The sequence below is a fragment of the Pelodiscus sinensis genome, chromosome 2, assembly GCF_052426305.1.
Source record: "Pelodiscus sinensis isolate ZL-2025 chromosome 2, ASM5242630v1, whole genome shotgun sequence".
Lineage (NCBI taxonomy): Eukaryota > Metazoa > Chordata > Testudines > Trionychidae > Pelodiscus > Pelodiscus sinensis.
This window is the reverse complement of record NC_143053.1, coordinates 4,012,091-4,038,240: the sequence shown is the minus strand read 5'-3', so window position 1 is coordinate 4,038,240 and position 26,150 is coordinate 4,012,091. Positions and strand designations below refer to the sequence as shown.

At 57.1% G+C, this 26,150-nt stretch overlaps 1 protein-coding gene across 1 annotated transcript; it reads right to left on the bottom strand.

Annotated features, from left to right (window-relative positions):
- Window positions 1-762: 762 nt before the first annotated feature.
- NAPRT (nicotinate phosphoribosyltransferase) lies at window positions 763-24,538 on the bottom strand. Its single transcript, XM_075919986.2, has 13 exons — window positions 24,269-24,538; window positions 18,329-18,456; window positions 16,115-16,197; window positions 15,598-15,728; window positions 15,364-15,479; window positions 13,784-13,977; window positions 13,195-13,335; window positions 11,628-11,712; window positions 9,197-9,277; window positions 8,501-8,603; window positions 7,456-7,613; window positions 5,096-5,203; window positions 763-3,966 (listed from the first exon to the last, which is right to left on the bottom strand). The coding sequence occupies exons 1-13, from the start codon at window positions 24,468-24,470 to the stop codon at window positions 3,907-3,909; spliced, it is 1,590 nt and encodes a 529-aa protein (XP_075776101.2). The 5' UTR covers window positions 24,471-24,538; the 3' UTR covers window positions 763-3,906.
- Between the last annotated feature and the right edge of the window lie 1,612 nt (window positions 24,539-26,150).

The window sequence follows — 26,150 nt, the reverse complement described above, 5'->3', positions numbered from 1 at the left end:
GACCTTACAGGCATCCTGGGACTCACAGGCACCAAAAAACAGGGAGGTGAGCATGACTAGCTAGCGCCTAGCTGCAGTTACAGATAAGCCTCCTTTGACCGTAGCTTGACCGGTCTTAGGGGCAAGAGAAAAAGAAAACAGGGTAATAAAACACAACTGTCTCACACTAACTATGCCCCATCTGGTCCTGTCCACGAGGGGATCACACATACATCATGAAAACTCCTATAGGGCAGTATTGTCATACTACCTCATCACTAGCCTATCAGGCCCTGCCAAATGCAGGCCCTAGCATGGCATTAGACATTGAATTTTGGTATAAAAGACCCTCTACCCCTTTGTTTGACGGAGGTTCCGTGTATTGAGGGCACGTGTCTTTTTTTTGCCCGGCTAAAGGATTGATCACCCTGAGGCTGCCTCCCCGCCCTTCGAGTCAAATATGGGGTGCACGAGTCCTGAGCATGCTCCGAGTTCTAGTGTGTCTTTGTGTTGTTATGTTGCTGGATTTGTAAGTATTGCTTAAATGTATTAGTTATTGGTTTAATTAATAGTTAAATTGTGTTAATTTGACTGTGTAATTCTGTAAAGTGTATCTAAGTTCTGTTAACCACACTGTGTAAATCGTATAATTTTGTGTTGTATAGTAGTGTTGTATTTAGGTTAAGTATAAGTGTTAGAAATAGAAGCCCAGGAGTTACATTGTAAAAGTAGATTTATGACTAACTCCACCAGCTGCCCTGAAATAACCACAGAGGGGCTGGCTTTGGACAGAGTTTTTATTATCATTATATTGTCTTTGTTTTTGTATTTTTTGTTAAGCAAATTAGAGACAGTGATTTGGTACAGTTGATTGTAATCAAAGAAGTTTGTAATTAGTTAAGTACAGCTAAGTTCAGGGTTTTCTACCCTGTAAAAGCATTGGGCAATTGCTAGTTTAAAAAAACCATTTGCTAATTGTTTTGATAAAAAAATCATTCCACTTAATAAAAATAATTTGTTTCACCATCATCCGGTAGTTTTCACTGGGTAGTCGGCTTTAACCCTCGAGGCTCCCATCACATCACAGAACCAAAGTGTAACACTCATTTCCCTTTTTCTACATGGGCACCTAGATTTGCCCTTTTCAAGGCTTCTTTCTCATCTTCCATGACTTTTCAAAGATGATAGCTAATGGCTCAGATATCTCCTCTCTCAGCTCCTGGAGTATTCTAGGATGCATTTCATCAGGCCCTGGTGACTTGAAGACATCTCACTTTTCCAAGTAACTTTTAACTTATTCTTTTCCTACTTTAACTTCTGAACTTACCTCTTTTTCTCCAGGAGTTACTATTACATCACCACCACCAACCTTACACACCTCTGCCATGTCCACATTTTCTGTTATTGTTTTTCCCTCTTCATGGAGCAGTGGGCCTGCCTGGTCCTTGATTTTCCTCATGCTTCTAATATATTTGCAGAATTTTTTCTTGTTACTCTTTATGTCTCTAGCTAGACTGAGCTCATTTTGTGCCTTTGCCTTTCTAATTTTGCCACTACATGTTTGTGTCATTTGCTTATATACATCCTTTGTACTTTGACCTAAGTTTCTACCAACTGTGCCAACTCCAGGCACTGGTTTCTATTCCGTTTACATGGCACTTGTGGTTTCAAAGACCCCGCAAGACCTCTCCTGGGGTCTGCAGGCAAAGTGTATTGTGGGAAATAAGGCACTTAGTTCATACTCAATGATCCATCTTTAAGAGGTTAATCTGCCCCTTGCAGAACCTCATTGGGACCCTAAGGCCACAGCTCATTTCAGGATTAGGTTGTAAGTTTCCCCAGTTTAGCTGCATTGCTGGGGCTTTCATGCACCTTATGAAGCCACGGATACTGGCCACCAATGTTCCCTCTAATTTTTCTCATCCATGTGCAGAATAAATATTGTTATGTGCGCAGAGGCATGTGTGGATGTGCACCACCAGTAGAAACACATGTTGCTGGCTGTGGGCACTGCAGGCAGTCTGCTAATCAGTTGGGCGGCATTTAACTCTCTCCTGGCTGGCTGTCCAAGTGCTCAGCTTACAAGGAACACTGCTGGCCACCGTTAGCAGGATTGTAGCAGGTCGTCCATCTGCTCCAGGCATAAAAGGGGTTAAAAGAGCACTGGGAGATGGCTGTAGCAAGGGCCCAATCATGAGAGGCCTTGCAGCAGCCAATCAGAACCCAGGAGGGCTGTATAAAAGAGATGGCTGGCCAGACTCCATACTCTTTCACTCCAGCCCTGCAGGAAGAAGGACCCAGCTGCTGCTAGCCATGGTACCATGGGCAATGCAGTGCCAGGGAAAGGCAGCATGAGCCTGGGGAGCTGCAGGCTGAGTTGACCCAAACTGAGGCCCAGCAACAAAGGCCTGGGACACTAGGGCAGGCAAAGGCACCAGGTCCCCATCCCCTTGCCTATGACCAGTTGCTATGTTAGACTGCAGTGGGCCCCTTGGATAAGGGGCTAGGTGACGCCTGGCTGTAGGGTCACTGAGGCAAGGTGGGTTTGGGGGTTCCCTGAGGGGGGGACCCCAGAGAGTGGGCACGGTGCATGGAGGAAAGGGTTCCGCGGGCTGGGAGGGACACGGATCCTAGCACAAGGTGGTGGAGAACAACAGGCACCAGCAGGCATATGACAGCCAGACGCAGGCGCTCTGGTACGGAGCAGAGCTCATTCCCAGAGTGCCCAGCAGGAGGCGCCGTGCTGGCGAGTCGCATCATGTTACAAGGATACAGAACAAGTCTTGAGCCAATGCGATTACCATGATCCTACATGTTAGCTCTACGCTAAAGGGAATGAAGAGCCCTAGCCTCGAAGCAGAGAATTTCCTCCTCAACCTGGCACAGACGCGAGAGCTTGTTTCCGCTTAGGACGAATCAGCTGTTTCTTAAACAACTGTGTTTGTGATGTGCAAGCCTAAAATAGACCCCAGCTATTTTCCTGTAGCAGTGACGGCTCTGTAGTCACCATTCTGTTTTCAGCTTACAACAAACATGAACTAAGGAAAAGGATACAATGATTGTCCTTGGAACTGTAACAACGTTCTTGTTCGACTGTGCATGTTGCTCCTCTGTCACAAAGAAATCATAGAATCATAGAACCATAGAGCTGGAAGAGACCTCAGAAGGTCATCAAGTCCAGCCCCCTGCTCTAGGCAGGACCAATCCCGACTAAATCAACCCAGCCAGGGCTTTGTCAAGCCGAGACTTAAACACCTCTAGCGATGGAGACTCCACTACTTCCCTAGGGAACCCATTCCAGTGCTTCACTACCCTGCTATTGTCTGTGAATGAGGAACATGCGTGTTAAGAGTTAAGCATGAAGGCCTTCACCGGACCACGAGGTTGTAGGGAGGAACCGGGCAAACCCCTATCAGGTGGGAGCTACAATTTCAAAGAGAACAATCGTCACATTCTTGCAATATTCTTCTTCTTCATCGTAACACGTGCATAACCGAAAATGGGATTTTTCTACTCCATATTGAGAGAAGTGCCATTTTGATGGAAAAATATGAGCGGGTCAATGTAAGGAGATAGGACTTTCCCAAACACAGACGGCCAAACAGCCCCAGTGGAGAGCTGCGGATTCCGGCACCTGATTAGGAGTCAAACTAGGCATGGCCTTGCTGGTCCTCCGCCGCACCCATTTCAAATTGGATCCGAAAAACCTGCCTCCCCTCTGCACAGGCCCTGGCTGGGGATTCATTTTGCCACAGGCGATGGAGCTGGGCTACCTGGCCGCTACTGCCCTGTGCAGCAAAACCATCATTGGAGAAAATATTCGACAGTTGCATAAAAACACCCGAGTGGCCAGGTGTCTGTGCAGCAGCGGGCTCTTGGGCCGTGCCCGGGGGCAGTTTGCTGCTGGACAGGAGGATGCCGGGCAGCTCACTGGCTGGATCGGCGCAGGTCGTTGAGGAGAAAGTGCAGTTTCTCAGTCACAGCAACCTGGACAGAGGAGAGGAAACCGGTCAGTGTGTCTGATGTCAGACACAGCCCTTGTTGTTTGATTGTCCCCACGCCGCACACGAGGGGCAGAACCTAGTGGGTGTGGGATGCAGGGCCCGGGCTGGCCAGAGATCCCAAGGATAGGCAGAGAAGATCAGGTATCTAACCCGAACATGCGTCTCTACAGCCGCTCTCCTCACAAGGCACGTCAGACACTCTAGCCAGGAAACACCTCACCCACCAGCTAGATGCAGCCACCTCTGCAGTGGAACGGGAAGCCGTTTAACAGCCTGTAATGCTGAGTCGCACTAGAGGCAGAAGAATCATAGAACTTGAAGGGATCCCAAGAGGCCATCAAGTCCAGTCCCCTGCCCTCACCGCAGGACCAAGCATTGCCTAGACCGTCCCTGATAGATGTCTATTCAACTTGCTCTTACATATCTCCAGCGATGGAGATTCCACAACCTCCCTAGGCAATTGACTCACGTTTCACCACCCTGACAGGCAGGAAGTTTTTCCTAATGTCCGACCTCAACCTCCCTTGCTGCAGTTTAAGCCCATTGCTTCTTGTCCTGTCCTCAGAGGCCAAGGAGAACAAGTTTTCTCCCTCCTCGGAACACCCCTGCAGGAACCAAAAAGAAATCCTGCAGGAGCCGAATCTGCAGAGGCGTTTAAGGAGGCAGAATGGAGACTGCAGCCAGGATTCCAAGATAAAAAAAAGTCAGGGCGTCTTTGAGGATCACAGGTTCCTGGGACCTCAGTTCCAGAGCCCCTCTGAAAGATGCCGCCCTCCGAGGTGCAGCGCCCCCTACTGCTGCGCTATAGCATTGAGAGGGGATAGTGTCATATCCCTCCCTGCAGCACAGCTCCCCTAGTGCAGCACTGGGGCATTACAACAAAGGGAGAACACCCCGAACTCACCCACCTCACTCCCCGGAAAGCATTGTACGACACGTGTCAGAAAGGAGAGCACCGCCTGGAGCGCCGGGGTGCTCCTTGGAAGACTCCCATCCAAGTACAGCTCGGGACTGGCTGTGCAAGGAGCAATTCCAGGTTGACGTGGACGCGCTTGGCTCAAGAGGCCCTTCCCACTGGAGCTGGCCCCTGCACTGTAAGTTGGCTCACGTACCTGGTAAGGCTCTGGTTCCTGGAGCCTCTTGTGCACAGGGCTGAGCGTGCTCAGAGAGGCTCGCACGTGGCTCTTGATTTCCAGCAGGCTGGGAAGAGCCTGGCAAACCTGCTCGGGGGCCGGGAGGAGGAGAGAAGGACACACATAAAAACAAGATCCGGGCTGAAGCCGAACCGAGTCTAGATCCGAGAGCACACCGAGACTCGGGTACTTAGCTGGGGTTTTGCTCCCTGCCCCCCCCCCCGTCAGATTTGATTATACAACACGGCCATGGCAGAGTAAAAGGGGGTCAGTGTGAAGCGCCTTGTACACATTCATCCTCAAGGTCCTTCCCGGCAAGGTGTTATCCTGATTTAGAGGGGGAAACTGAGGCACGGAGCAAGGAGGTGACTTGCCAAGGTCACCCAGCAAGCCAGAGGCAGCACAGAAGAGAGAACCCAGGACTAAACCTACCAACCATATGGATGCTGCTGAAAGGGAGTTATGAACCACCCCCCCAAAGCCATACTGCTAATGACAAGGCCCTAGCTGGTGCAACCCACCCAGTCACGTCAGCCTGACTGTTCTCCTCCCAGCAAGGAGAGCTGCTCATCTGCCCTCCTGCTTAAGGTACCAAACGACTCAAGATAGTTAAGACCAAAACAGACTGTGAAGAGTTTCAAAAAGTTCTTGCCAAACTAAGTGACTGGGCAACAAAGTGGCAAATGACATTTAATGTGGATAAATGTAAAGTGCGCACTGGAAAACATAATCCCAGCTATGCAGACAATATGATGGGGACTGATGTAGCCACAACTACTCAAGAGAGATCTTGGAGTCATTGCGGATAGATCTCTGAAAACATCCGCTCCGTGTGCAGCGGCCTTCAGAAAAGCAAATAGGATATTAGGAATCATTAAAAAATGGATAGAGAATAAAACAGGGAATATCTTATTGCCTCTCTATAAAACCATGGTACTGGCCACATTTTGAATACTGCGTACAGATGTGGTCACCTCATCTCAAAAAAGATCTGTTGGCATTGGAAAAGGTTCAGAAAAGGGCAACAAAAATGAGGAGGGGTTTGGAACGGGTCCCATATGACGAGAGATTAAAGAGACTGGGACTTTTCAGCTTAGAAAAGAGGAGACTAAGGGGGGATATGACAGAGGTCTATCAGATCATGACTGGAGTGGAAAAAGTGAATAAGGAAAAGTTATTTACTTATTCCCACAATACAAGAGGGGTCACCAAATGAAATTAATAGGCAGCAGATTTAAAACAAACAAAATGAAGTTTTTCTTCACTCAGCGCAGTGTCAACCTGTGGAACTCCTTGCCAGAGGATGCTGTGAAAGCTAGAACTTTAACAGAGTTCAAAAAAGAACAAGATAGATTCATGGAGGTTGGGTCCATCAATGGGTAGGAATGGTGTCCCGAGTCTCCTTTTGTCTGGAGGTGGATGTCAGGGGAGGGATCACATGAGGATTCCCTGTTGTGTTCCCTCCCTCTGGGGCAGCTGGTATTGGCCACTGTCGGTAGACAGGATGCTGGGCTGGGTAGACTGTTGGTCTGACCCTGTCTGGCCGTTCTTATGTTCTGTTCTCCTGCACACATGATCTGATTGCAAACCGGAGCAGGGGGTCTCCTGTGAAGACTGCCCCTCCCCCAGCTCCACTAGGGGCTCTTCAGCTCCATTTGCCTGTGAAGCTCCCTATATCCAGGGGCGCAGAACACTGGGGCCCACGCATTGTTGCACAAGTCCTCAGGGCACCTGATTCCTGATCAGCCAAACCACCTCCCCCCCCACCCTGGCACCGCCAGAACTGCTGACTCTCCTCCGCTCTCCCGTCCATCCGGAGGGCTCCCAAAGACCTACTCGGAGAGTTACTCCCTATGGGAACGCTATAGACAACTTCCCATCCACACGCAGCCACTTCTGGGGTGGAACGCAGCCGCTGCCCCGCTGTACAATGCAACACCATACAATGGCATGGGACAGGAAGGGATTCGTACACTCCGTAGAACTGGGACAAGTGTTGGTTTGGGGGGGCTGAAGCTAATGTGAACACCCCCCTCGCTCCCACCCCGGATGCCGGTTTAACCCCTTGGCTCCTGCAATGTGCGCCAGAAGGACAGGACCTTGGTTTTCTCTTTCCCTGGGCAGATGACCCCCTAGTACCTTGCTGGGGCAGTTCTGATGTCAAGGGAACAGCGTCACCTGCCCCTCTCCTTAGCAGCAGAGAGCCAAGCAGATCACAGCGAGAGGAGTCCCAGCTGCAGGGGAGCCCCCGCCAAGCCCAGAGACAAGCCTGCGCAGTGGTTACAGCCGTGGCGGCAGCAAGGCAGCTTGTGAGGGGGAGGGAAGCTGCCTTTTCTGACCTGTCCATCTTTAAAGTACGTGCGGTGCAGGGTCTCCACTGCCATGGGAGTCACCCTCCTGGCCTCTTCGTGCCGCCCCAGCAGGCGGACAGACACCTCCCGGCCTGCCTGGGGAGGGGGCTCCGTCTCCAGGGCCATGAGATCCATAAAGGCAAGACCTGCCAGGAGTCGGAGGCAGACGTTAGCTGCCCCGGTGAGGGGCTGTGCGCTGGGGGGTCAGAGCAGGACAGGTTAGATCCAGACCCAGGCTTAGATCCTTTGGCTCCCGTTCTGACGCACTCCGGAGCAGGGCAGGGGGAGCACTGCTGAGCTTGGGGCGGCGGGGGGGGGGGGGAGGAGGCACACGCAGGGGATGTGCCAGGAGCTCCTATTCAAGAGGGGTGGGATCTACGCTGCCGCACACGTCCATGATCCCAGCCCTGGGCGGCAGAACTGGGGCTGGGAACGGCAGCCGGCACCAGCCACCGAGCCGCCCCCAGTCACAGGCCTGGGCGCACACGGCGCTTTCAGCAGCGGAGGGAACAGCAAGGGCGGGGGGAGTTTCAGCCCAGGGGCAGGGGGAGGAGCTGTCCGCACTTTGGGCTGCTGAGTAGCCGGGTCAGCCGAGGGGGAGTCTCTCTCCTGCAGGGCGAAATCCCAGCTCCGCAGAACTCCCCCAGGGAGCAGCACCGGGGCACAAGGCCAGAGGGGGGTCGCGAGGGAAACGGGGGACGGCCTCCAGGGGGAAGGGTCAGCCTCTGTGGTCCAGGGGGTCCCGGGAGCTTTACACATTAGCGGGCCGTTCGGTTCCACCTGCGAGAGCTCCCCTGGCCACAGCCTCGCTCCCGCCCTGCGCCAGACTCAAACCGGGGACCCCAACGCAGCGGCCACCGATCCCAGCTCCAGTCCCGCCCCTTGCACCGCGAGCCAAGCCTGGGGCGCGTGAGCGGTGCATGTTGCAGGCACGGCGCCGCAGGGCTCTGGGGGACCCGTCTCTACCCGGCCAGGCCCGTAGTCCCAGGGTGCTGCCTGGTTTTGTGGGGTGAGAGCTGGGTCAGAGTCTCACCGGCAGCGTCCCTGAGCCTGTACACCGCCTTGCTCCCCGGGACGGTCATCTTCTCCTCCTCCTCCGTCAGCTTCAGCGTGGGGCGGCCATTCACCTGCACCAGCTACGGGAGGAAGGGGGGAGATGAAGGGTTCTGAACAGCTGGCGGTTCCCTCTAGGGTCCTGGCAATGGGAGACTTTGCATGCTCCCCCCACGTCAATCAGGGCCTGGGGAGGGGGAGCACGTGAAGTCTCTCGCTCCCTGCCCACAATTTTCAACCCAAGAGTTTCTCTTCCATCGTGTCAACAGCACGGCCACCAAAATAATTCTAGCGAATCCCAGCACCGTGTGTTCACGTGGAGCGTTTCAGGCAAACATCTCGAAGCCACTGATGCTGCCTGCACTTTGCAGACAGCAAAACTAGGATGAGAACTCAGCTGTGACGCCCCGTTCCTAACCACTAGGCCACACAGCCTCCTTCCATTCCATCCTGGAAACGGAAGCCAAGTCCCGCTGTTTGGGAATCAGAACCGCTCAACGCCCCTGAAGTCCCACAAGGAGCCCAGATGAGCTTGAAAGGCGAATTGTAGAATTGTGGCCAGTTTCACCAGGAAGCCGCAGTTTGGTGCAACTGCCGGTCTGCCCTTTGCCGTTCGGCACCCTAGGGCCTTTGAACCGAACTGCAGGCCGGCCAGTAACTGTCCCCGGGAAGTTACCTTGTAAATGCAGCCCAGCGAGGGCTGCAGGGGGCACGTCACCAGGTTGGTCCCGATGCCGACCATGTCAATTTCGTTCCCCTGGAGGAGGAGACAGAAGACAAGGAATCGGTGCTGCCCCAGTGCCTCGCCCTGCGCTCGGTGCTGGACTAACTCGTCCTGAAGAGTTTACGTCCTGCTCCTCGACAGCCCTTCCTCCAAGGATCTCGAGCCTTTCCAGACATTGGCCGAGCCCCACACCAATCCCTGGGAAGGGCGGAGTTCAATGTTACCCAAGTTCCCTCTAAGCTGCAGGGCCGCCTAACAAGCCCTGTGCAGGGAGATGCCTCTGCCCACTGGCCCCAGCATAAAGCTGTAATGGCAGCTCCCCCAGCCCTGCCCATGGCTGCTCTGGGCTGGGGTTGGTGGGGAGGGGCCTCTCCCGCCTCCCCCCTCCCCCCGGCTATAGCAGCTGTGTTAGGGCTACGGGAGCAGTGCCTGGCCCCAGCCACAGTGCCCAAGCCGGAGATCCATCAGGGATGCTGCTACCGGGGGAGACGTGCCCCTTCCCTGGCCCTCACCCAGCCTAACCTGGAGCTGTGGCGGCCAGAGAGAGGCACCTCCATGGAGGTAGTCCCCTCTCCTTGGGGCAGCCTGCACCCTGAATCCCTCATCCCCAACCCCACCCCAACCCTCTGCCCCAGCCCTGAGCCCTCCCCCGCACCTGAACCCCTCATCCCCTGCCCCAGCCCTGAGCCTGCATCCAACCCTCTGCCCCAGCCCTGAGCCCTCCCCCGCACCTGAACCCCTCATCCCCTGCCCCAGCCCTGAGCCTGCACCCCAACCCTCTGCCCCAGCCCTGAGCCCTCCCCCACACCTGAACCCCTCATCTCCAGCCCTGAGCCTGCACCCCAACCCTCTGCCCCAGCCCTGAGCCCTCCCCCACACCTGAACCCCTCATCTCCAGCACTGAGCCTGCACCCCAACCCTCTGCCCCAGCCCTGAGCCCTCCCCCACACCTGAACCCCTCATCCCCTGCCCCAGCCCTGAGCCTGCACCCCAACCCTCTGCCCCAGCCCTGAGCCCTCCCCCGCACCTGAACCCCTTATCTCCAGCTCTGAGCCTGCACCCCAACCCTCTGCCCCAGCCCTGAGCCCTCCCCTGCACCTGAACCCCTCATCTCCAGCACTGAGCCTGCACCCCAACCCTCTGCCCCAGCCCTGAGCCCTCCCCCGCACCTGAACCCCTTGGTGCCACCCCTGTACGCGTGCAGAATGATTTCTGTTGTGTCCCTCCATATTGGTGCCATAGCAAAAGACATTCTGCACACAGACATCAGAAATTCAAAAGAACGCTGGTTGTTAGCCTCCTTTTTTAGATGGGGAAACTGAGGCAGGGAAGGGGCGGGCTGACGGCCTCACTGAGTCAGAGCTGGGAGTCAAACCCAGAACTCCTGGCCCCCCCCACCCTGCTCTAACCACTGGACAATCCTTTCTGCCTTATGCTGCATGAGGAGTCTCCCCTGAGCGGCTGGCTTGGAGCTGGGTCGTGACCCACAAAGGTAGCTCCCTGCTGAGGAAAACCCCTTGTCTGGGGGGGGCAGGACCCCCATTAGCTTTCTGCCCAGCTCCTGGGCCGGCCACCTCTGGCCTCCCTTCTGTGATCAGAGAGTCTCTGGCTGTCCCCCATCGGCGGGAACATGATGTTCCTGGCCCCAGACGGCTCCTCGTCGGGTTCCCAGAAAGGCCCAGGAGGTGCAGCGGTTCCCATTCCGGAACAGAGCCATGGGGCCACCAGCCCAGGATCCTGGTAGCCCTGGAGAGTAGCAAGGCCTGACACTCCCAGGATGGCAGACCCCAGCCCAGAGCCGCTGCTGGCCGGTGGGTAACAGGCTGCAATGTGCCGACGCACTGAACCACGAGGCCAGGTTACCGCCCCCTTGCCTGGTGCAGCCACCAGGCTGGTCCCACCCAGAGAGCAGCAGCCCGGGAACACGCAGCTTCCAGGTTCATCTGCCAGGAGCTGTTTGGCCACCTGCCCGATGAGGAACCCTTCTGCTCCCCCCAGGCCGAAGGCAGCGGCTTCGTTCCCTTCGCTCCTCATGCTGGTTGACACCCAGAGTTCGTCCCGAACGGCTATTCCGGATTAACCCCACCTGCAGACGCTGCTTCCAAGCGCCTTGCTCCAAATCCATTTTTCAAGCGAACGAAACTAATTCCGAACAAGAGGCAGGTGAATACTAGGACCAGTTCCAAATGGGGAAAACTGAGGCACAGAGCGGTTAAAGGGCATGACCAAGGCAGCCCAGCACCTTAGGAGCAGCCAAATTCATCCAACGCGTGCCAGCCTGAGGAGGACCCAGACACTCCCAGGGCACCTTTCACAGCACCCCCCAGCCATAAGCCCCTCCCTGCCACAGGTGAAAACGTGGCCCCGGCTGAGTCCACCTCACCTCCTGCATTAACTCCTGCAGGCTCCTTTCACTCACATCACTGCTCACCGCAATGGGGATGGTGGCTAACCAGGGCACCTGGAAGCTGGACACAGTTGAAATGAGTCCCTGTGCACGGCTGCAGGGTTCCTATAGGGGCAGAAGCCCCAGTGGGGCTGAGCCAGCCGCACGGGGTAGTCGAGGCTTTGCTAGACCCTGATGCAAGGTCCCATCGCTGCTCTCAGCCAAGCCAGAGAGCTGGGCAATTTGCTCAGTTTATAAAAGTGCCCGGCCCGAGAACCGTCCAAGCAGCTGGGCAACCCCCCCACGATTCAGTCAGGGGATACAGGACAAGTGGGGCCAGGAGTAGGGGCCAGGCCAGGGGCCGTTTTTGTTTACTGCCCGGGACCGTTCCGTGGCTAAAACGGAGCCTTAATGACGAGGAGGCCTGGTCCCGTCCCAATCTCCTGGATGCTTTTCCAGTGTAGGAGAAAGGCGCCGTCTCAGCTGCTGGGCAGCACTTCTAACCTGTGGCTGGGCTGGGCGTGGGGAGGAGGCTCGGGGCCCAGGGTTCCCTCGGATTGTGCATCGCCACGTGCAGGGTGGATTGTGTTACGTGCACCAACGGGGAGATGGTGCGCGACGCGTCACCTCCCGAGCGGTGCAGACAGGAAAAATCATTCTGCACATGGAAAAATCTGCAGCAGGGGTGAGGCTAAGGGGTTCGGTGTGTGGGAGGGGGCTCAGGCTGGGGGCTTGGGAGGGGGCTGGGATGAGGCATTTGGGGTCCAGGAGGGGGCTCAGACCAAGAAGCTGGGGCAGGGGGGCAGGCTCAGGGCAGGAGTCAGGGCACTGGAGGGGGCTCATGGTTGGGTTGTGGGGTACAGAAGGGAGCTAGGTGGTGGAATGGACTCAGGGCTGGGGCCGGGGGCTGGGGGGCAGGGTCTGGGAGTGAGTTAGGGAGCGGGAGGCTCAGGGCTGGGGCCGGGGGCTGGGGGGCAGGGTCTGGGAGTGAGATAGGGAGCGGGAGGCTCAGGGCTGGGGCCGGGGGCTGGGGGGCAGGGTCTGGGAGTGAGATAGGGAGCGGGAGGCTCAGGGCTGGGACACTTCCTGGGACAGCTCCCATTCGGTGGCGGTGGGGAACAGGTGACTCCATGCGGCACCCCCCCTCAGCTCTCATGGGCCATGATTCTGGGACTCTGTGGCCGGGGAGGGGCACGCCCCCCGACCCCAGCAGGGAGCCGCGGCGGCCGGGGGAGAGGACACCGTGGCAGCGGTGTGTAGAACCACCCTGAGCTGCTGCGTGGGGTTTATTAGGCAGCGGCGCGGCCGCACAGCTTCGAGGGAGCCCTGCGAGAGGTCTGACTCTTGTAACTCCAGCCCAGACAGACGGGCAGCAGGAGGGGGGGTCGATAGCCGAGTGACGGGCCGAGGTGGCAGCTCGCCACAGGGATACGCCCTCTGCCCCGAGCCCCATGAACGAGGAGGGGCCATCGTCCGTGGCAGTAACCGCCCCTGTGCAGAGCCTACGCTACGGGCTCTGTCTCTGCCCGGGGGGGAAGTGCCTGGCGGAGGGGGAAGCACTCACGCGGCGCCGCAGGTCTGGAGCACCCGGCGAATCGCCCGCGACTGCTGGCCGAGGTCGCCGCTGTCCACGCGGACGCCTGCCGCCCGGTACCCCAGCTGGTTCAGCGCCAGCGCCACGGCGCAGAAGTTTGGGATGCCGCTCCTGCCAACAGCAAAGAGGCTGGGCTGGCCGAAGGGCCCGGGAACCTCGCCCTCCGCGAGCCAGGCCAGGAGAGACGGGCCACGCAGGCCGCGGGCAGGTCAGAGGGGAGTCGAGGGGCCCTGCCTCGGCTAAGGCAGGACGAAGAGCAGCAAAGGAGAGGGGGCCCCAGGGTGCTCAGCACGGGCGCTGTCCTGACCCCAGTGCGTGGGGACGGGTGACCACAGGGGCTTGGCCCAGGTGGCATCTCTGGGAGGTACCACGGAGCTCTAAGAAATCAACTCTGCAATCCTGCACATAACCAGCTTTGTCTCCCCTGCCAGATTCATCTTGTACCCTAACTGCCCCCAGCCACCCGATCTGACCCCATTGGCCGCCTCTGCCCCCTCAGTCTATGGGACGGCACCGCACCGGTCACCAGCGTGCTCGGAGAGGCCCCCCGGCGCCTCACCCCATGACGCAGTACGTGTCCAGCAGCCCCTGGAAGTGGCGGGGGAAGGCGATGGCGTACGACACGAAGGCAGCCAGCTCCCCCCGGTTCACCCCGTGGTCGGGAACCCGCAGCAGCTGGCACACCCGCCTCAGCCACGCCTCGGCCAGGGGCAGGAAATCCACCGGCGCGTCTCCGTCCACAGGCGTCAGGGTCTGCGTGGGAAACAACCCATCATCCTCCAGGGTCACTGCCTGCCTCTCCCTTTCGGTAGGGCCTATACAAACACACCTCGAGATGCCCCAGCCCCCTGCCGGTTCTGCAGCAGCCGCCCCGTCGAGAGAGTTCTTAGACATCAGCAACGAGCAGGCACCGAGGCCGGTCAGCTACGTCAAGTGACCCAACGGAGGGGCGGCTGGCCAGGGCTGGGAGCCTGTTCAATCGCGCTGCAGGCTTGGCGCAGAGGTCCTGGATTTCAGACTTTCTGGGATGTCTGTGTGGCCTCCCAGGGAGGAGGGCGGAGACCAGCACCTGGCTGGGGGGCAGGGCTGGAAGAGTTTTAGCTTCTGTCTGGGAAGCAGGGGAGGAGCTAGGGAGGGGGCTGGGATTGTAGGGCCCAGCCACCCCCCATCTCAAGGGGGGGCACTGAGGCCTCCTAGCCCCAGTTCCTGTAACCAGATGACATCTGTGCTGTGCTGTATCCTGGAGAAGCAATCAACTCCCTCTATTCTACTGGCTGGCGGAGTCTGTCTGTGCCACTCCGGGGGTGCAGGAGGCGGGGGGTGCAGGGAGCTGCCCAAGCAGCTGAGCCGTCCTCCAAATTTTAGTCAGAGGATATAGAACAAGTGCTGGGCAGGCCAGAGGAAATTCCCAGCCCATCTGCACAAAGCTAGGAAGATTGTGACCATCTTTGGTTTTTAAATCCATGGGGGGGACTCTGGAGAGACTACAAATCCCAGCATGCAATGCTCCAAGAGGGCAGCTGGACGGTTCACAGTGCCCGTCAGCTGAGCACCCATCGCTGTATTTCCATAGCACACATCAGCCTAGCATGTAGGCCAGGGTGGGCAATCATTTTTGCAGGGGGGCCACTTCACAAATTTTGGTAGTGGTCTCAGGCCAGCTCTGGGCCCCCACAAAAAGGCGGAGCCTCATGAGGAAGGGGCGGGTTCTTGGCAGAAGGGGTGGGAAGAGAGGGGGAGGGAGCTGTCAGCTGCTTTGATCAGCAAATGACTTCATGGACTCCCCAGCCCGTTGGTCTCCATTGGCCTGGGGGCGGGGGAGCGGCAGGGCAGGCTGTGGCCGGATCAAACGGCTTGGTGGGCTGCCTCGGGCCCACAGGCCGTATCTTGCCCACCCTGATCTAGGCACCCATATGGCTCAGCAGACGACTACGGAGAGCGGGGTGGGGCTGCGAGGGTGGGTGGGGAGACTCGAAGCCGATTCGACCCCCAGGAGAAGGGGTGAGTCCTGTGGCAGGACACTGGGGGCTCTCCTGAGGGATCAGCCCCGCCCCCGTCTACCAGGCAGGCCTCTGCCCCCTCTGAGCGCCGGGCAAGGCTCCTGAACGAATCCCGTCTCCACCCGGCGGGGCTACGGACCCGGGGCTGCACCTCCTCCAGCGACGCGAAGGACATGATGTAGGAGTGGGCCACCGTTCCCCCCACCGGGATCCCGAACAGCTTCCCTGCCAGGACGTTGCTGGTGCTGTCAAAGCCTGGAATGGAGAGACGGGCACGTGGGCGAGGGCAGCACAGCCACCCCGGGAGCCCAAGGGGCGGGGATGCCCCGGGGCGAGGAGCTGGCATGCCGGCTGGGCTCCCGGGCGAGCTCACCCCCGACGTAGGAGTACTTGGAGGCGGAAAGGCCCCCATCCGGGCCCTGGGCGCGACGCAGCCCCATTTCCATCAGCTTCTTGTCCGGGCCAGCGAGCATCCGGAACCGGGCAGCGTTGGTGGCCACCAGGCTGGAAAAGGAAAACCCCGAGTACTCCCTGAGCACGACCGTGGCTAGGCCCCGGGAGCTCGCTGCCGACAGGGCAGGATGGGCGCTGTGCGGGGATGGGCATGGCCCCAGCTGCGGGGCGGGAGGGCGAGATACACCAGGAGGCCAGAGGGGACTCTGGAGCCAGCGGGAGAGGGAGGGGCAGAGCCGCAGCAAGGGACACACGGTGCTGCCCCCGTGGGGGGCAGGAACCCTTCGTATACAACTATCCACGCCTGGCACGTGCCTGTCCCCTGGGGAACTCAACAACCACAGACCAGCACCTGCCATCCTGTGGGATGCTACCCCGCCCCCCAAGCCGTGTGTCCTAGACCCCGCAGGACAGGCGGTTCCCCAGCATCCCCTCACCTGGCATAGTTGACCAGACACAGCAGCGTGGTCTCCAGGAGCTGCACCACCAGCAGCGGCCCCTTCACCTGCAAGAGCGGAACCTGCCCGGGAAGAGCCGTGGGAAAGAGGGGGCGCTCAGCCTAGCTCCTCCCCCTTCCTCACCCCACCCCCGCTCCCTGGCCTGCTGCTTCAAAGCCCGGTGGCAAGCCACGCCCAGCCCCATACCAGGCCAACGCTCTCGCGGCACGTCCCTGCCAAGCCGCCGGAGCGATGCCGGATGCAACACCGCTCTGGGTTCCAACGGCCCCCGACCCAGGCTCCATGCAACAGGGCTCTGGGGCTGCCCCACAAGTCCTCCCCGCTTCTCTAGCACAGCGGTCTCCATCGCCCTGCTCAGTCACCCTAGCCCAGAACCTCGCCCACCTCTTTGGCTCCTCAGTGTCTCCAGGACCCAACCTTTCCCCCCCACTTCCCCCCTCCACCTCCGCAGTGGCCCTGATGCCCACCCCGTCCCGGCTGGCCCCTCGTGCTGCAATCGCCTTGGAATATCGCTAGCGTCTCTCCTGCAGGCTGGAGCTTTCAGCCGCCAGCGATACAGGAGCCGCAGCCGGATGGGACTAGACCCAGCTCTGGCGTTTAGCTGTCAGTCTAAAAGCGCTTCCCAAAGGAGGGCAGAGACTGCTTAGACCAGTGGTTCCCAAACTCTTCGGCATCACGTCCCCTTTTTTATTTTTGAGAAACCCGTACCCCCCCTGCAAAAAAATATAGCAGCAAAACTCACTGAGAAAAAAAAATTGGCCTTTTAAGGCCGCCATTTTGAAGTCTGCCCCAGACAGCAGACAGACAGACCGGGCTTTCTTGGAGGTGGGGATTGACGGGGGGAGGTGGGGATTGAGGGGGGAAGTGGGGGATTGACGGGGGGATTGCCTCATGCCCCCCCTGGAATTTGTTCACCCCCCTCAGAGGGACGCACCCCTCAGTTTGGGAACCCATGGCTTAGACATTGCAGGGTGTAAGGAGCCGGGGGGCCGTTCTTTCTCCTTGCCTCACCCAGCCCAGTGCAAGGCGGAACCTCTGGCTGGAGGCACAGGAAGGGGCCTGCCCCTTATCGAGTCTGGTTTGACTCAGGTCTCCCTAGAGCTGATCTCCGGTTCTAGGTGCACAAACCTCCCCCGCCACAGGGATGCCTGGGCTCTCCGGGAACTAGTGGACGTCCTCGGTTCTCCTGCATGATCCCCTTAAAGCGCCCAGAGGCCTTTCAGTGACTCGGGGCAATTCCGCCTCCCACCAGCGTTCTGAGCGGTCAGTCCTCAGCTCCCGGTCTGGGGACCGTACACCACCAGGCTCAGCTCCCGCCCTGAATTTTCCCCACGTAGCTATGCATGGGCTAGTCCACTCGTTCGTCATTTCCCTGGTCTTTCTGCAGCTCCTCCGCCTAAGGGCCCTGCTCTGACTTGTCAGAAGCACCACCACGGGCTACCCAACCCTGGGGGGCAGCCCCAAGCCTTGGGGGCCTGATCCAGGCCTGAGGATCCCCACCCCTGCTCCCTGGACTAGCTCCTTCCTTTCCCCCATCCTACCGCGCCTTCTTTGGAGCACAGAAGAGTCTTTTTGTAAGACTGCTATTTGGAGGGCTAAAGCCTTGCTTCATTTATCTAAGAACCCTTCGCGCAGCACAATCCTTCATTTGCAGGAAAAGCGCCTCCTTCTGGTCTTGAAGGATCCAGTGTGAACTAAACCTACAGTCACACCGGTTTCAGCGAACGCAGCCAGAATCAGACTGAGCTCTCCTTGCACCAGCTCTCACCCTTGCCCGCTGGTGCGATGCACACGCGCCTACAGACTGAGATACGCAAACAACCCTGCAGAGGAGATCGCCACTCCAGCATAAAGGGGCAGGGAGAGAAGCCAAGAGAAATGCATTGTTTGAGCCATCCACACTAGACCACTAGTGCCCGGCTATCGTGTAGCACCTTTTATCCGGAGCTCTAAAAGTGCTTTACAAGGGACGTCAGTCTCATTCTCCCCATTGCACAAATGGGGAAACTGAGGCACAGCGGGGTCCCGTGGCTTGCCCATGCGGGCCAGTGGCACAGCCAGGAAGAGAATCCAGCTCTCTCTACTTTCAGACCAACCCTTCGGGCACCCTGACTCCGGAACAATTCACTCAGGGCCGCCTAAGGATCCCCAGACGGCACCCGAGGCCCAGCGCGAACCGACGCTAACGCCCACCCTGGCAAAGACGACAGAGCCCTCTGGCACAGAGGAGACGGTGACTTCGGAGGCGTCCACGGTGCGCAGGTAATCGAAGAAAGCCTCCTCCATGGTGCTGGGCAGGACCGACTGCAGGTACTCGATTTCTAGAAAGCAGCCAGAGATTGCCATCAGCCCGAGCACGGAGGAGGGAGCAGCGCCCCTCCCGCCAAGGGAACAGTGTCCTGGGGTGGTGGGTTTAGGTCCCCTGGGGAGGGAGAATGGCAGGGAATTTTTTCCTGCCCCTCCACTAGCCCTCTAGGTCCCATCTCCCTTACCCCACTGCAGCTCCAAGGCAGGACAGCACAGACTCTCTCCTGCTGCATCCCCATCACACAGCCCGGTCCCAGCTACGCAGACAAGACCAAGCAGGCTTGTCTGGCACCCGGCCGGCAGCAGCTGCAGGCAGCACAGTTCTGAGCCCAAAGCAGGGTTTTGGGGAGAAAGGCACAGGGTGTGGGGGGTTGGGGGGGGATGATGGATGTAATGCCCACTGACAGTGAAAAGTATAATCCCCCATCGCTACCTGCTGCATCTGACCGGAGAGGACCCTTCCAGCCAATAGGGATCCAGACCCCACGCAAGAGACACTCAAGTTTGACTGTAATCAGCTTTATCTGCCAGCTGAAAGCAGAGTTAGCATGCGGGAGAATTCACTCTTGGCATTTCTGCAGCCACTTCCCTCCCCGTGTCTCCGCTCTGGGCTCTGCGACCACCCTGCAGGGAAGGGGAGAATTCTGGGGAAACGGGGCACAAGGCAGGGACGGGACTTGACCAGGACAGCTCAAAGCATGGGAGGCGAGGGGGGGGGGGGGAGAAGCACTCAGATCTCTCACCAACCAATCCGGCGCTCTAACCACTGAGCAACCCTCCCTCTGAACCAAGGACCTCATGCTGCCAGCTAGCAGAGGGCATGGAGGTCCATTGGGGCTACAGGGACCCTTTTGGTCTGGGGTTTAGGCCCTAGTCCACCAAAGAGCACCAGCTGAAATCTCTGCTGACAGCTTGGGTCTCACATTGATTATCACAAGCCTTGGCGGGGGGCGCGAGGCACGGACAAGGGAAATCAGGTTCTTAGAGCCTGGTGGTTAAAGGCAGGTGACCCAGAGGGACAGCTCTTTGGCCACCACAGCTCCAAGGGAAGCGTCTGCACAGAGGGGATTCCAGGAGAGGACGTAACCCGGGAGAGGTGGCCAATGACCCTGATTCCGGGTGAAGAACGAACGACTGGCCTAGCAGAGGTAGGGATGCTCCGGCCCCTGGGGACGCAAGCTGCTGGCAGGCCCTGGCTCCCAGCCTTGGGAGGGTGAGCTGGCAGGGCTGAGACGGAAGTGGTCCGAAAAGCATTGCCCCGGAGGGTTTGCCGCCAGCTCTGCGCCTCAGGCCCAGTCAGCGCCGGCACCGCCACGACGGCCTTGGTGTGCGTCTCACGCTGGAGTCCTCCAAACCAACCCCCCCCCCAGTGGCCTGTAGCCAGACAGACCAACCCCCCATCTCATCCATCTTATTTGCCCCTCTGAAGCATACAGGGCAGAGAAGGAGCAATAAAATCAGCATAGTCTATGCTGGCTCATCTGATCCTGAGAAGCTGAAAAAACAGATATGTGGAGAGAGAGAGAGCGATTACGGCAATAAGCTGGCCTCGAGGCTGCGAGAACGGCCCCGGCTGGCACCCATGTTGATTCGAACACACACACAGTCCCTGGGAGAGGAATTTGCCACTGAGAAAAGAATCCCCAGTAATTCCAATTTAGTTCTCTCTCTTACAAGTGTAAATGAAGTTCACAACTCCCTTGTAAGAACTGGTCTCACAAAAGACAGACCAGCCCCATTTGGCATGACAGATAAGAAAGAGAAATACGTGACCCCATGAGTATAAAGGTGGTACAGCAGCACACTCATTCTACCCTCTACCTGCTGCTCGGGTTCGGTGTTTGACCTCCCGAGGTTCTATGGGGACGCCCACCTCGTATTTTCGTCTTTCCTAGGAATTGAGAGACCGGCGCTGGCCTGACACACTGGAGTCGAGAGGCACAGAAGGGGGTAAAAATTGTACCTGGATGTGGTCCTCTGTCTAAGTGTACACATAGAAAGAGTAAGCTGTTACTTGGTACCATTATTTCTATTTTTCTATCTTTATCTTCTTTGTAACCATTTTTAAGATCTATATTTTTTTAGCAGTTATGAAATAGAGCAATAGCCATTGTAACCATATGATTTATAAGCTTCCTCAATAAACCTGTAACTGTTTAAGTTTTAACCTGACTCCTTCAGTTGCTGTAACAGAACCAGGCACAATTTAAAAGAACTTCAGCCGGTCTTAAGGGACAGATATAGGGAGCCCTGACCGTCGGCTGACATGGCCCCGGCGGGAAACCTTCGCTGCCCTCAGGCCCCCGGCCGCCCCATTCACAGCGCGGCTCTACGTCGCCCTGCGCGCCGTTCGGAGCAGCCTTGCTCCCAGCGTGCGCTGGGAACCCCCGTGCCAGCATCACCAGGCTCTTCACGACACCTCGTCCCCCTCGCTGCCACACTGCGCCCGGCTGTGCTGCTGCGAACGGCGCAACCCAAAGCCTGCCGTGCCCTCGACACCGGCGCCCCAGTCTCTTCCCCTCTCCACAGGCCTCAGGGCAAGAGAAGCGTTTGTCCGCCAAGGCCCTGCCGTTCCCATGCTCTGCCCCCAAGGAGCTACCGATCTGGGAAAAATGGTCAAGAGCGAGCGGGCAATATCTGCAGGGGAGACATTTATTCAGGATGGTCGAGTCCAAAGCTAGGGTGACCCTATTTCCCCAGGCCAAATACAGGACACCAAGGGGGGAGGGGTGCTGCTGGCACATGGGACTTCAGCCTACAGGGGGGTTGGGGTTTCAGCCCTGAAGCAGGAGGGGGGAGCCGCTGGCACTTGGGGGGGGAGAGGAGGAGCCACCAGCGCTGGGGCATCAGCAGCTTAAGCTCCCAGGACCGGCGTCTCCCCACCCACCTTGCCCCACAGCAGGGATGAAGTTCAGCCCCGCAGCATGCAGGGTGGGGAGGGGAAAGGAGCCGCCGGCGCTGGCGCTTCAGTGGCTGAAGCTCCGCCTGCTGGTGGCTCCTGCCCACCCCTTGCTGCAGGGGAAATATGGGACAACGTGCCCTTTTTTTAAAAACGTTGCAGTGCTGGGAACAGCCCTTAAAGACGGGACTGTCCCAGTGAAAATGGGCGGGAAGGTCACCCCTATCCAAAGCAGACTGCAAAGAGCTACAAAGGGATGTCACAAAACTGAGCGATTGAATTCCATCACGTGGCGTCGGCAGTGTTGAGAAATGCAAAGTAACGCACACGGCAACATATAATCCCAACGACGCATACAAAATGATGGAGTCTAAAGTAGCCAAACCCATCAATAACGAGATCTCTGAGTCATTAGGGACAGCTGTCTGATCATAGCTGCTCCAAGCCTAGTGACAATCAAAAAAACTAACAGAAAACTGGGACTCATTAGGAAACGGACAGAAAGTATCATATTGCTGCTACATAAATCCATGGTACACCCACATATTGCAGATTTGATCACTCCAGGTGAAAAAAAAATTGGATTTGGGAAAAGGTACAAAGAAGAGCAACAGAAGTTATTAAGCGTAATGAACACATTCCATATGAGTAGAGAGTAAAAAGGCAGGGACTTTTCAGTTTGGAAAAGAGAGGATTAAGGGGATATGACAGCGGTCTCTCAAATCCTGATTGATGTGGAAAAACTGAAAAAGGAAATGTTGTTTACTTCTTCAAATAATACAAAAACTAGGAGTCACTCCATGAAATTAAATAGCCAGTAGATCGCAAATAAACAAAAGAAAATATTTTTTCCAGTCAACCTGTGGAACTCCTTGCCAGATGATGTTATAAAGGCCAAAACTGTAACAGAATTCAAAAAAAGAACTAGATAAGTTCATGGAGAATAGGTCCCGCAGTGGCTATTAGCCCGTGTGGCCAGAGATCCAGCACCATGTTCTGCACGTCCCTCACCTCTGTGTACGAAAGGCCGGGGAATGGGTGGCAGGATGAATCATTCAATGATTGCCTGTTGTGTTCCCTCCCTCTGGCATTGGCCACTGTCAGAAGCAGGGATGTGAACGTATATTCGTGTAAACAGTTAACCAATAAGCCTGGGCTTATCGGTTACCGTTCATGATTACATACAGGCTCCTGCCCCGCTCCTGGGGAGTAGGCTGCTGCCCCGGGCTGCTGCCTCTAGTATCCACATGCAATTGTGTGGGTAACCGATGAGCTCATATTTATCGGTTACCCGTTTAAACAGCTACACTCTTACATCCCCAATTCCCAGGAGAACAGAAAGGCCACTGGGACAGAGTTCCCGCACTACAGCAACCATTATGCCAAGTCACAGTTGCGTAGCAAACGGGAAACAGAGAAACAAGCACAGACGTGAATGTCAAGTGGAAAGAAAGGAAAGTGCTGTGAACTTGCAACTTTTCAAAGGCAAAAACAGACCCAGAATCACAGGGCATGAAACAGAAAAGGCCTGAAATGTCCCCGGATGACATTTTGTTTTCCAAGTAAACAGTGTTTTTATAATTCATTGCACAGCTCTGCCACGTGGGACCGATAGTGGTTTGGATTGGAGAGCAGGCAGGAGAGAGGAATGAGGAGGAAGTGTGGGTAAAGATTCCACAAGCACAAAAAGGACATCGAGCTGCTATTTATTTGTGAAGTCCCTGGATTTGGGGCAGCAGATGAGGGAGATGAAGCAATCAGGACGGCCAAAGCCATGAGCTGAGATAACATTTAACAAGCGATAACTCAAGCCACAGAATTATTCACAGAGCTGCCAATAGTGCTACTGACTGGCCCCTAACAGTTCCTCACGCTGTCCCCTCTGCCTACCTGCTCCTAATGCTCCCTGGCATTGCCTACTCCCCGGTCATGCCCCACATCCATATTAGGAGGCTGTATTAGCCCACTAAGGGTCCCCAAGCAGGAATAATTTGGAGGAGGGGGGGTGATCCCCACACTAAAAAGATAATAGGGTGCTGCCTCAAGCTACTTAGGGCCCAAAGCCTTACAGCCTAGCACTAGATCTGTTCCTGCTGCTCCGTGGCATTGACTCCTGCCCTGCCTGCTCCCACCGCTTCCTGTCTCCACCCTACCTGCCCCACTCCGCCACCGGGCAGACTTGAATCTGGGACACCTCTGGAGCTTAGTGTAGGAGCCCGGGGCAGCTTGAGCTATAAAGCCAGCAGGCTCCCAGCATAGGCTGTCGAGCTCCCTTGTTCTTCTCTCGGGCTGTAAATGGTCCAAGTGCCACTGCAGAGGACAGCGAGCCATGCTAGGTGTGGGGGTTACACACACACTCCACCCACCCCTGGCACTGCTCCACCCCGCCTGTCACTTCCCAGGCTCACTCCCCCGACTCCCCGGCACTGCCCCCACCTCTTCTGCCCCCCACACTCCCTGGCACTGCTCCACCCCGCCTGTCGCTTCCCAGGCTCACCCCCCCGACTCCCCGGCACTGCCCCCACCTCTTCTGCCCCCCACACTCCCTGGCACTGCTCCACCCCGCCTGTCGCTTCCCAGGCTCACCCCCCCGACTCCCCGGCACTGCCCCTACCTCTTCTGCCCCCCACACTCCCTGGCACTGCTCCACCCCGCCTGTCGCTTCCCAGGCTCACCCCCCCCCCGACTGCCTCTTCTGCCCCCCACACTCCCTGGCCCTGCTCCACCCCGCCTGTCGCTTCCCAGGCTCACCCCCCCGACTCCCCGGCACTGCCCCCACCTCTTCTGCCCCCCACACTCCCTGGCACTGCTCCACCCCGCCTGTCGCTTCCCAGGCTCACCCCCCCCCCCCGACTCCCCGGCACTGCCCCCACCTCTTCTGCCCCCCACACTCCCTGGCGCTGCTCTGCCCGCCCCCCAGACCCTACCTGGCCCGCGCAGGCGGAAGCCCCGCAGGAAGGCCAGGCACTCGCCCAGCCCCGCGCCCAGGGCGAAGCCCCCCTGGAAGGGGCAGCGGCGGAAGAAGAGCTCGAAGGCGGCCGGCTCCCGCTGCCGCCCGGCCCGCCAGTAGCCGTAGGCCATGGAGAACTGGTAGAGGTCGGTGAGCAGCGCCCGCGGGCCCGGCTCCATCCCGGCCAGCTCCCCGCCAGCCTCGCACGTGCGGCCGCCAGCTGTCGCGTCACGTGGGGCACAGGGGCGCCTGCAGCCAATGGGCGTCCCCGCAGCCCGCAAGGGCGCCTGGGACTTGTAGTCCGAGCGGGGCCCCGCCCTTCGCCCAGCCCAGGGCGGCCAGCGGGGAATGGTACTGGGTATCCCCCCCATCTCCCTCCCCCCCACACACACACACACACACTGCTCCAGCGTGGCTTGGTAGAGCCCACTCTGTCATGGCTTGGGTATTTGGGCTCCCACCTGCCATGAAATCACTATAGCCCCCATCGCTTTGGGGTTACTGGGCTCAGCTGCTTTCCTCACTGAGGGCTCAGAGCATCATGCCAGGCCCAGGCACTGCACTTTGGAATTCTTACCCCCATTCAGCACCGTCCTAGCAGGGCACGGGTGCCTTCCGGGCCCGCATTAAGCAGCCCTGCCAATAGCTGCAACCTGTATTGTGTTCCTGAGCTTTGAACTTCAAGTGCCCCAGCAAAATGTTATCAGCCTAGAGGTGAGGAAACATCTCAAGAGCCAGGCGCAGTACAGGGAGCAGGGGAGATAAAAGACTGAATTTGCTGCTGTAGAATTATTGAAGTTAACAGATTGGCAACTGCTTCTGGCAGCTGAGAACTTAATGCTCAACTTTGCACTGGTATAAAAGCTCAGAGGAGCAGCCCCGTTAGTCTGTAACTTTAAAAACAAGAAGTCCTGGGGCACCTTAGAGACTAACCAAAATATAGAGGATCAGATTTTGTGAGCAAAACCCACTTCCTCAGATGAATTGGAGTGGAAACGAGATATTTAGAACAACAGAAGTACCACTTGTCACTTGCAGGGCCTATGTTAACGAGGCTAATAAACTGGGCATGCATTGTTGTCTTTCTCCTGTGGCCCTAGCAAGAACAAAAGGCAAACTAGCCAAAGTTCTATTTAAGTACAGCACAAGAAATCTATACCCCCTAACTACGTCTACATTGGCATGATCTTGCGCAAATACTCTTTAACGCAAGAACTCTTGCGTTACAAGTATTTGCGCAAGAGAGCGTCTACACTGGCATGTGCCTTTGTGCAAGAGATGTGCTTTTGCGCAAGAGCATCCGTGCCAGTGGAGACACTCTCTTGCGCAAGAAAGCTCCGATGGCCATTTTAACCATCGGGCTGTCTTGCGCTAGAAATTCATGTTGCCTGTCTACACTAGCCTCTTGCGCAATTGTTCTTGCACAAGAGGGCTTATTCCTGAGCGGGAGCATCATAGTTCTTGCACAAGAAGCACTGATTTCACACATTAGAACGACAGCGTTCTTGCGCAAGAACTCCTCGCCTGTGTAGACAGGCAGCATGTTTTTGTGCAGAAGTGGCCACTTCGGCGCAAGATCAAGCCAGTGTAGACACAACCAAGGTGTAGAGGCCATTGTTGAAGCCAGATGGCCAAGAAAGGAGAGAGTAATATGGATGAAGACAGACTGACCAGTGTCAAAAAGAGCCATCAGCGTGCACCCATGATTAAGGAGGGGCAAATCGACAGCTTTAAAGGTGACAGTTAGCACCCCTGAAAACTTGGAGATGTTTGGAATGGTAACATCAAAAGATAATGACTGACAGCAAAATCCATAAATTTCAGCAGAGAGAAGGATTATAAAAGCAGGATGCTTTGCC

What these genes read in the sequence shown, in the direction of transcription:
- NAPRT (XM_075919986.2), bottom strand. Translation starts at nt 24,470, where the DNA reads ATGGAGCCGGGCCCGCGGGCGCTGCTCACCGACCTCTACCAGTTCTCC. An exon ending in CGCTGGGCTGCATTTACAAG is followed by an intron (nt 8,604 to 9,196) that starts GTAACTTCCCGG and finishes TTCCTCCCGTAG; the next exon opens with CTGGTGCAGGTGAATGGCCG. An exon ending in AGGAACCAGAGCCTTACCAG is followed by an intron (nt 3,967 to 5,095) that starts GTACGTGAGCCA and finishes TCCTCTGTCCAG; the next exon opens with GTTGCTGTGACTGAGAAACT.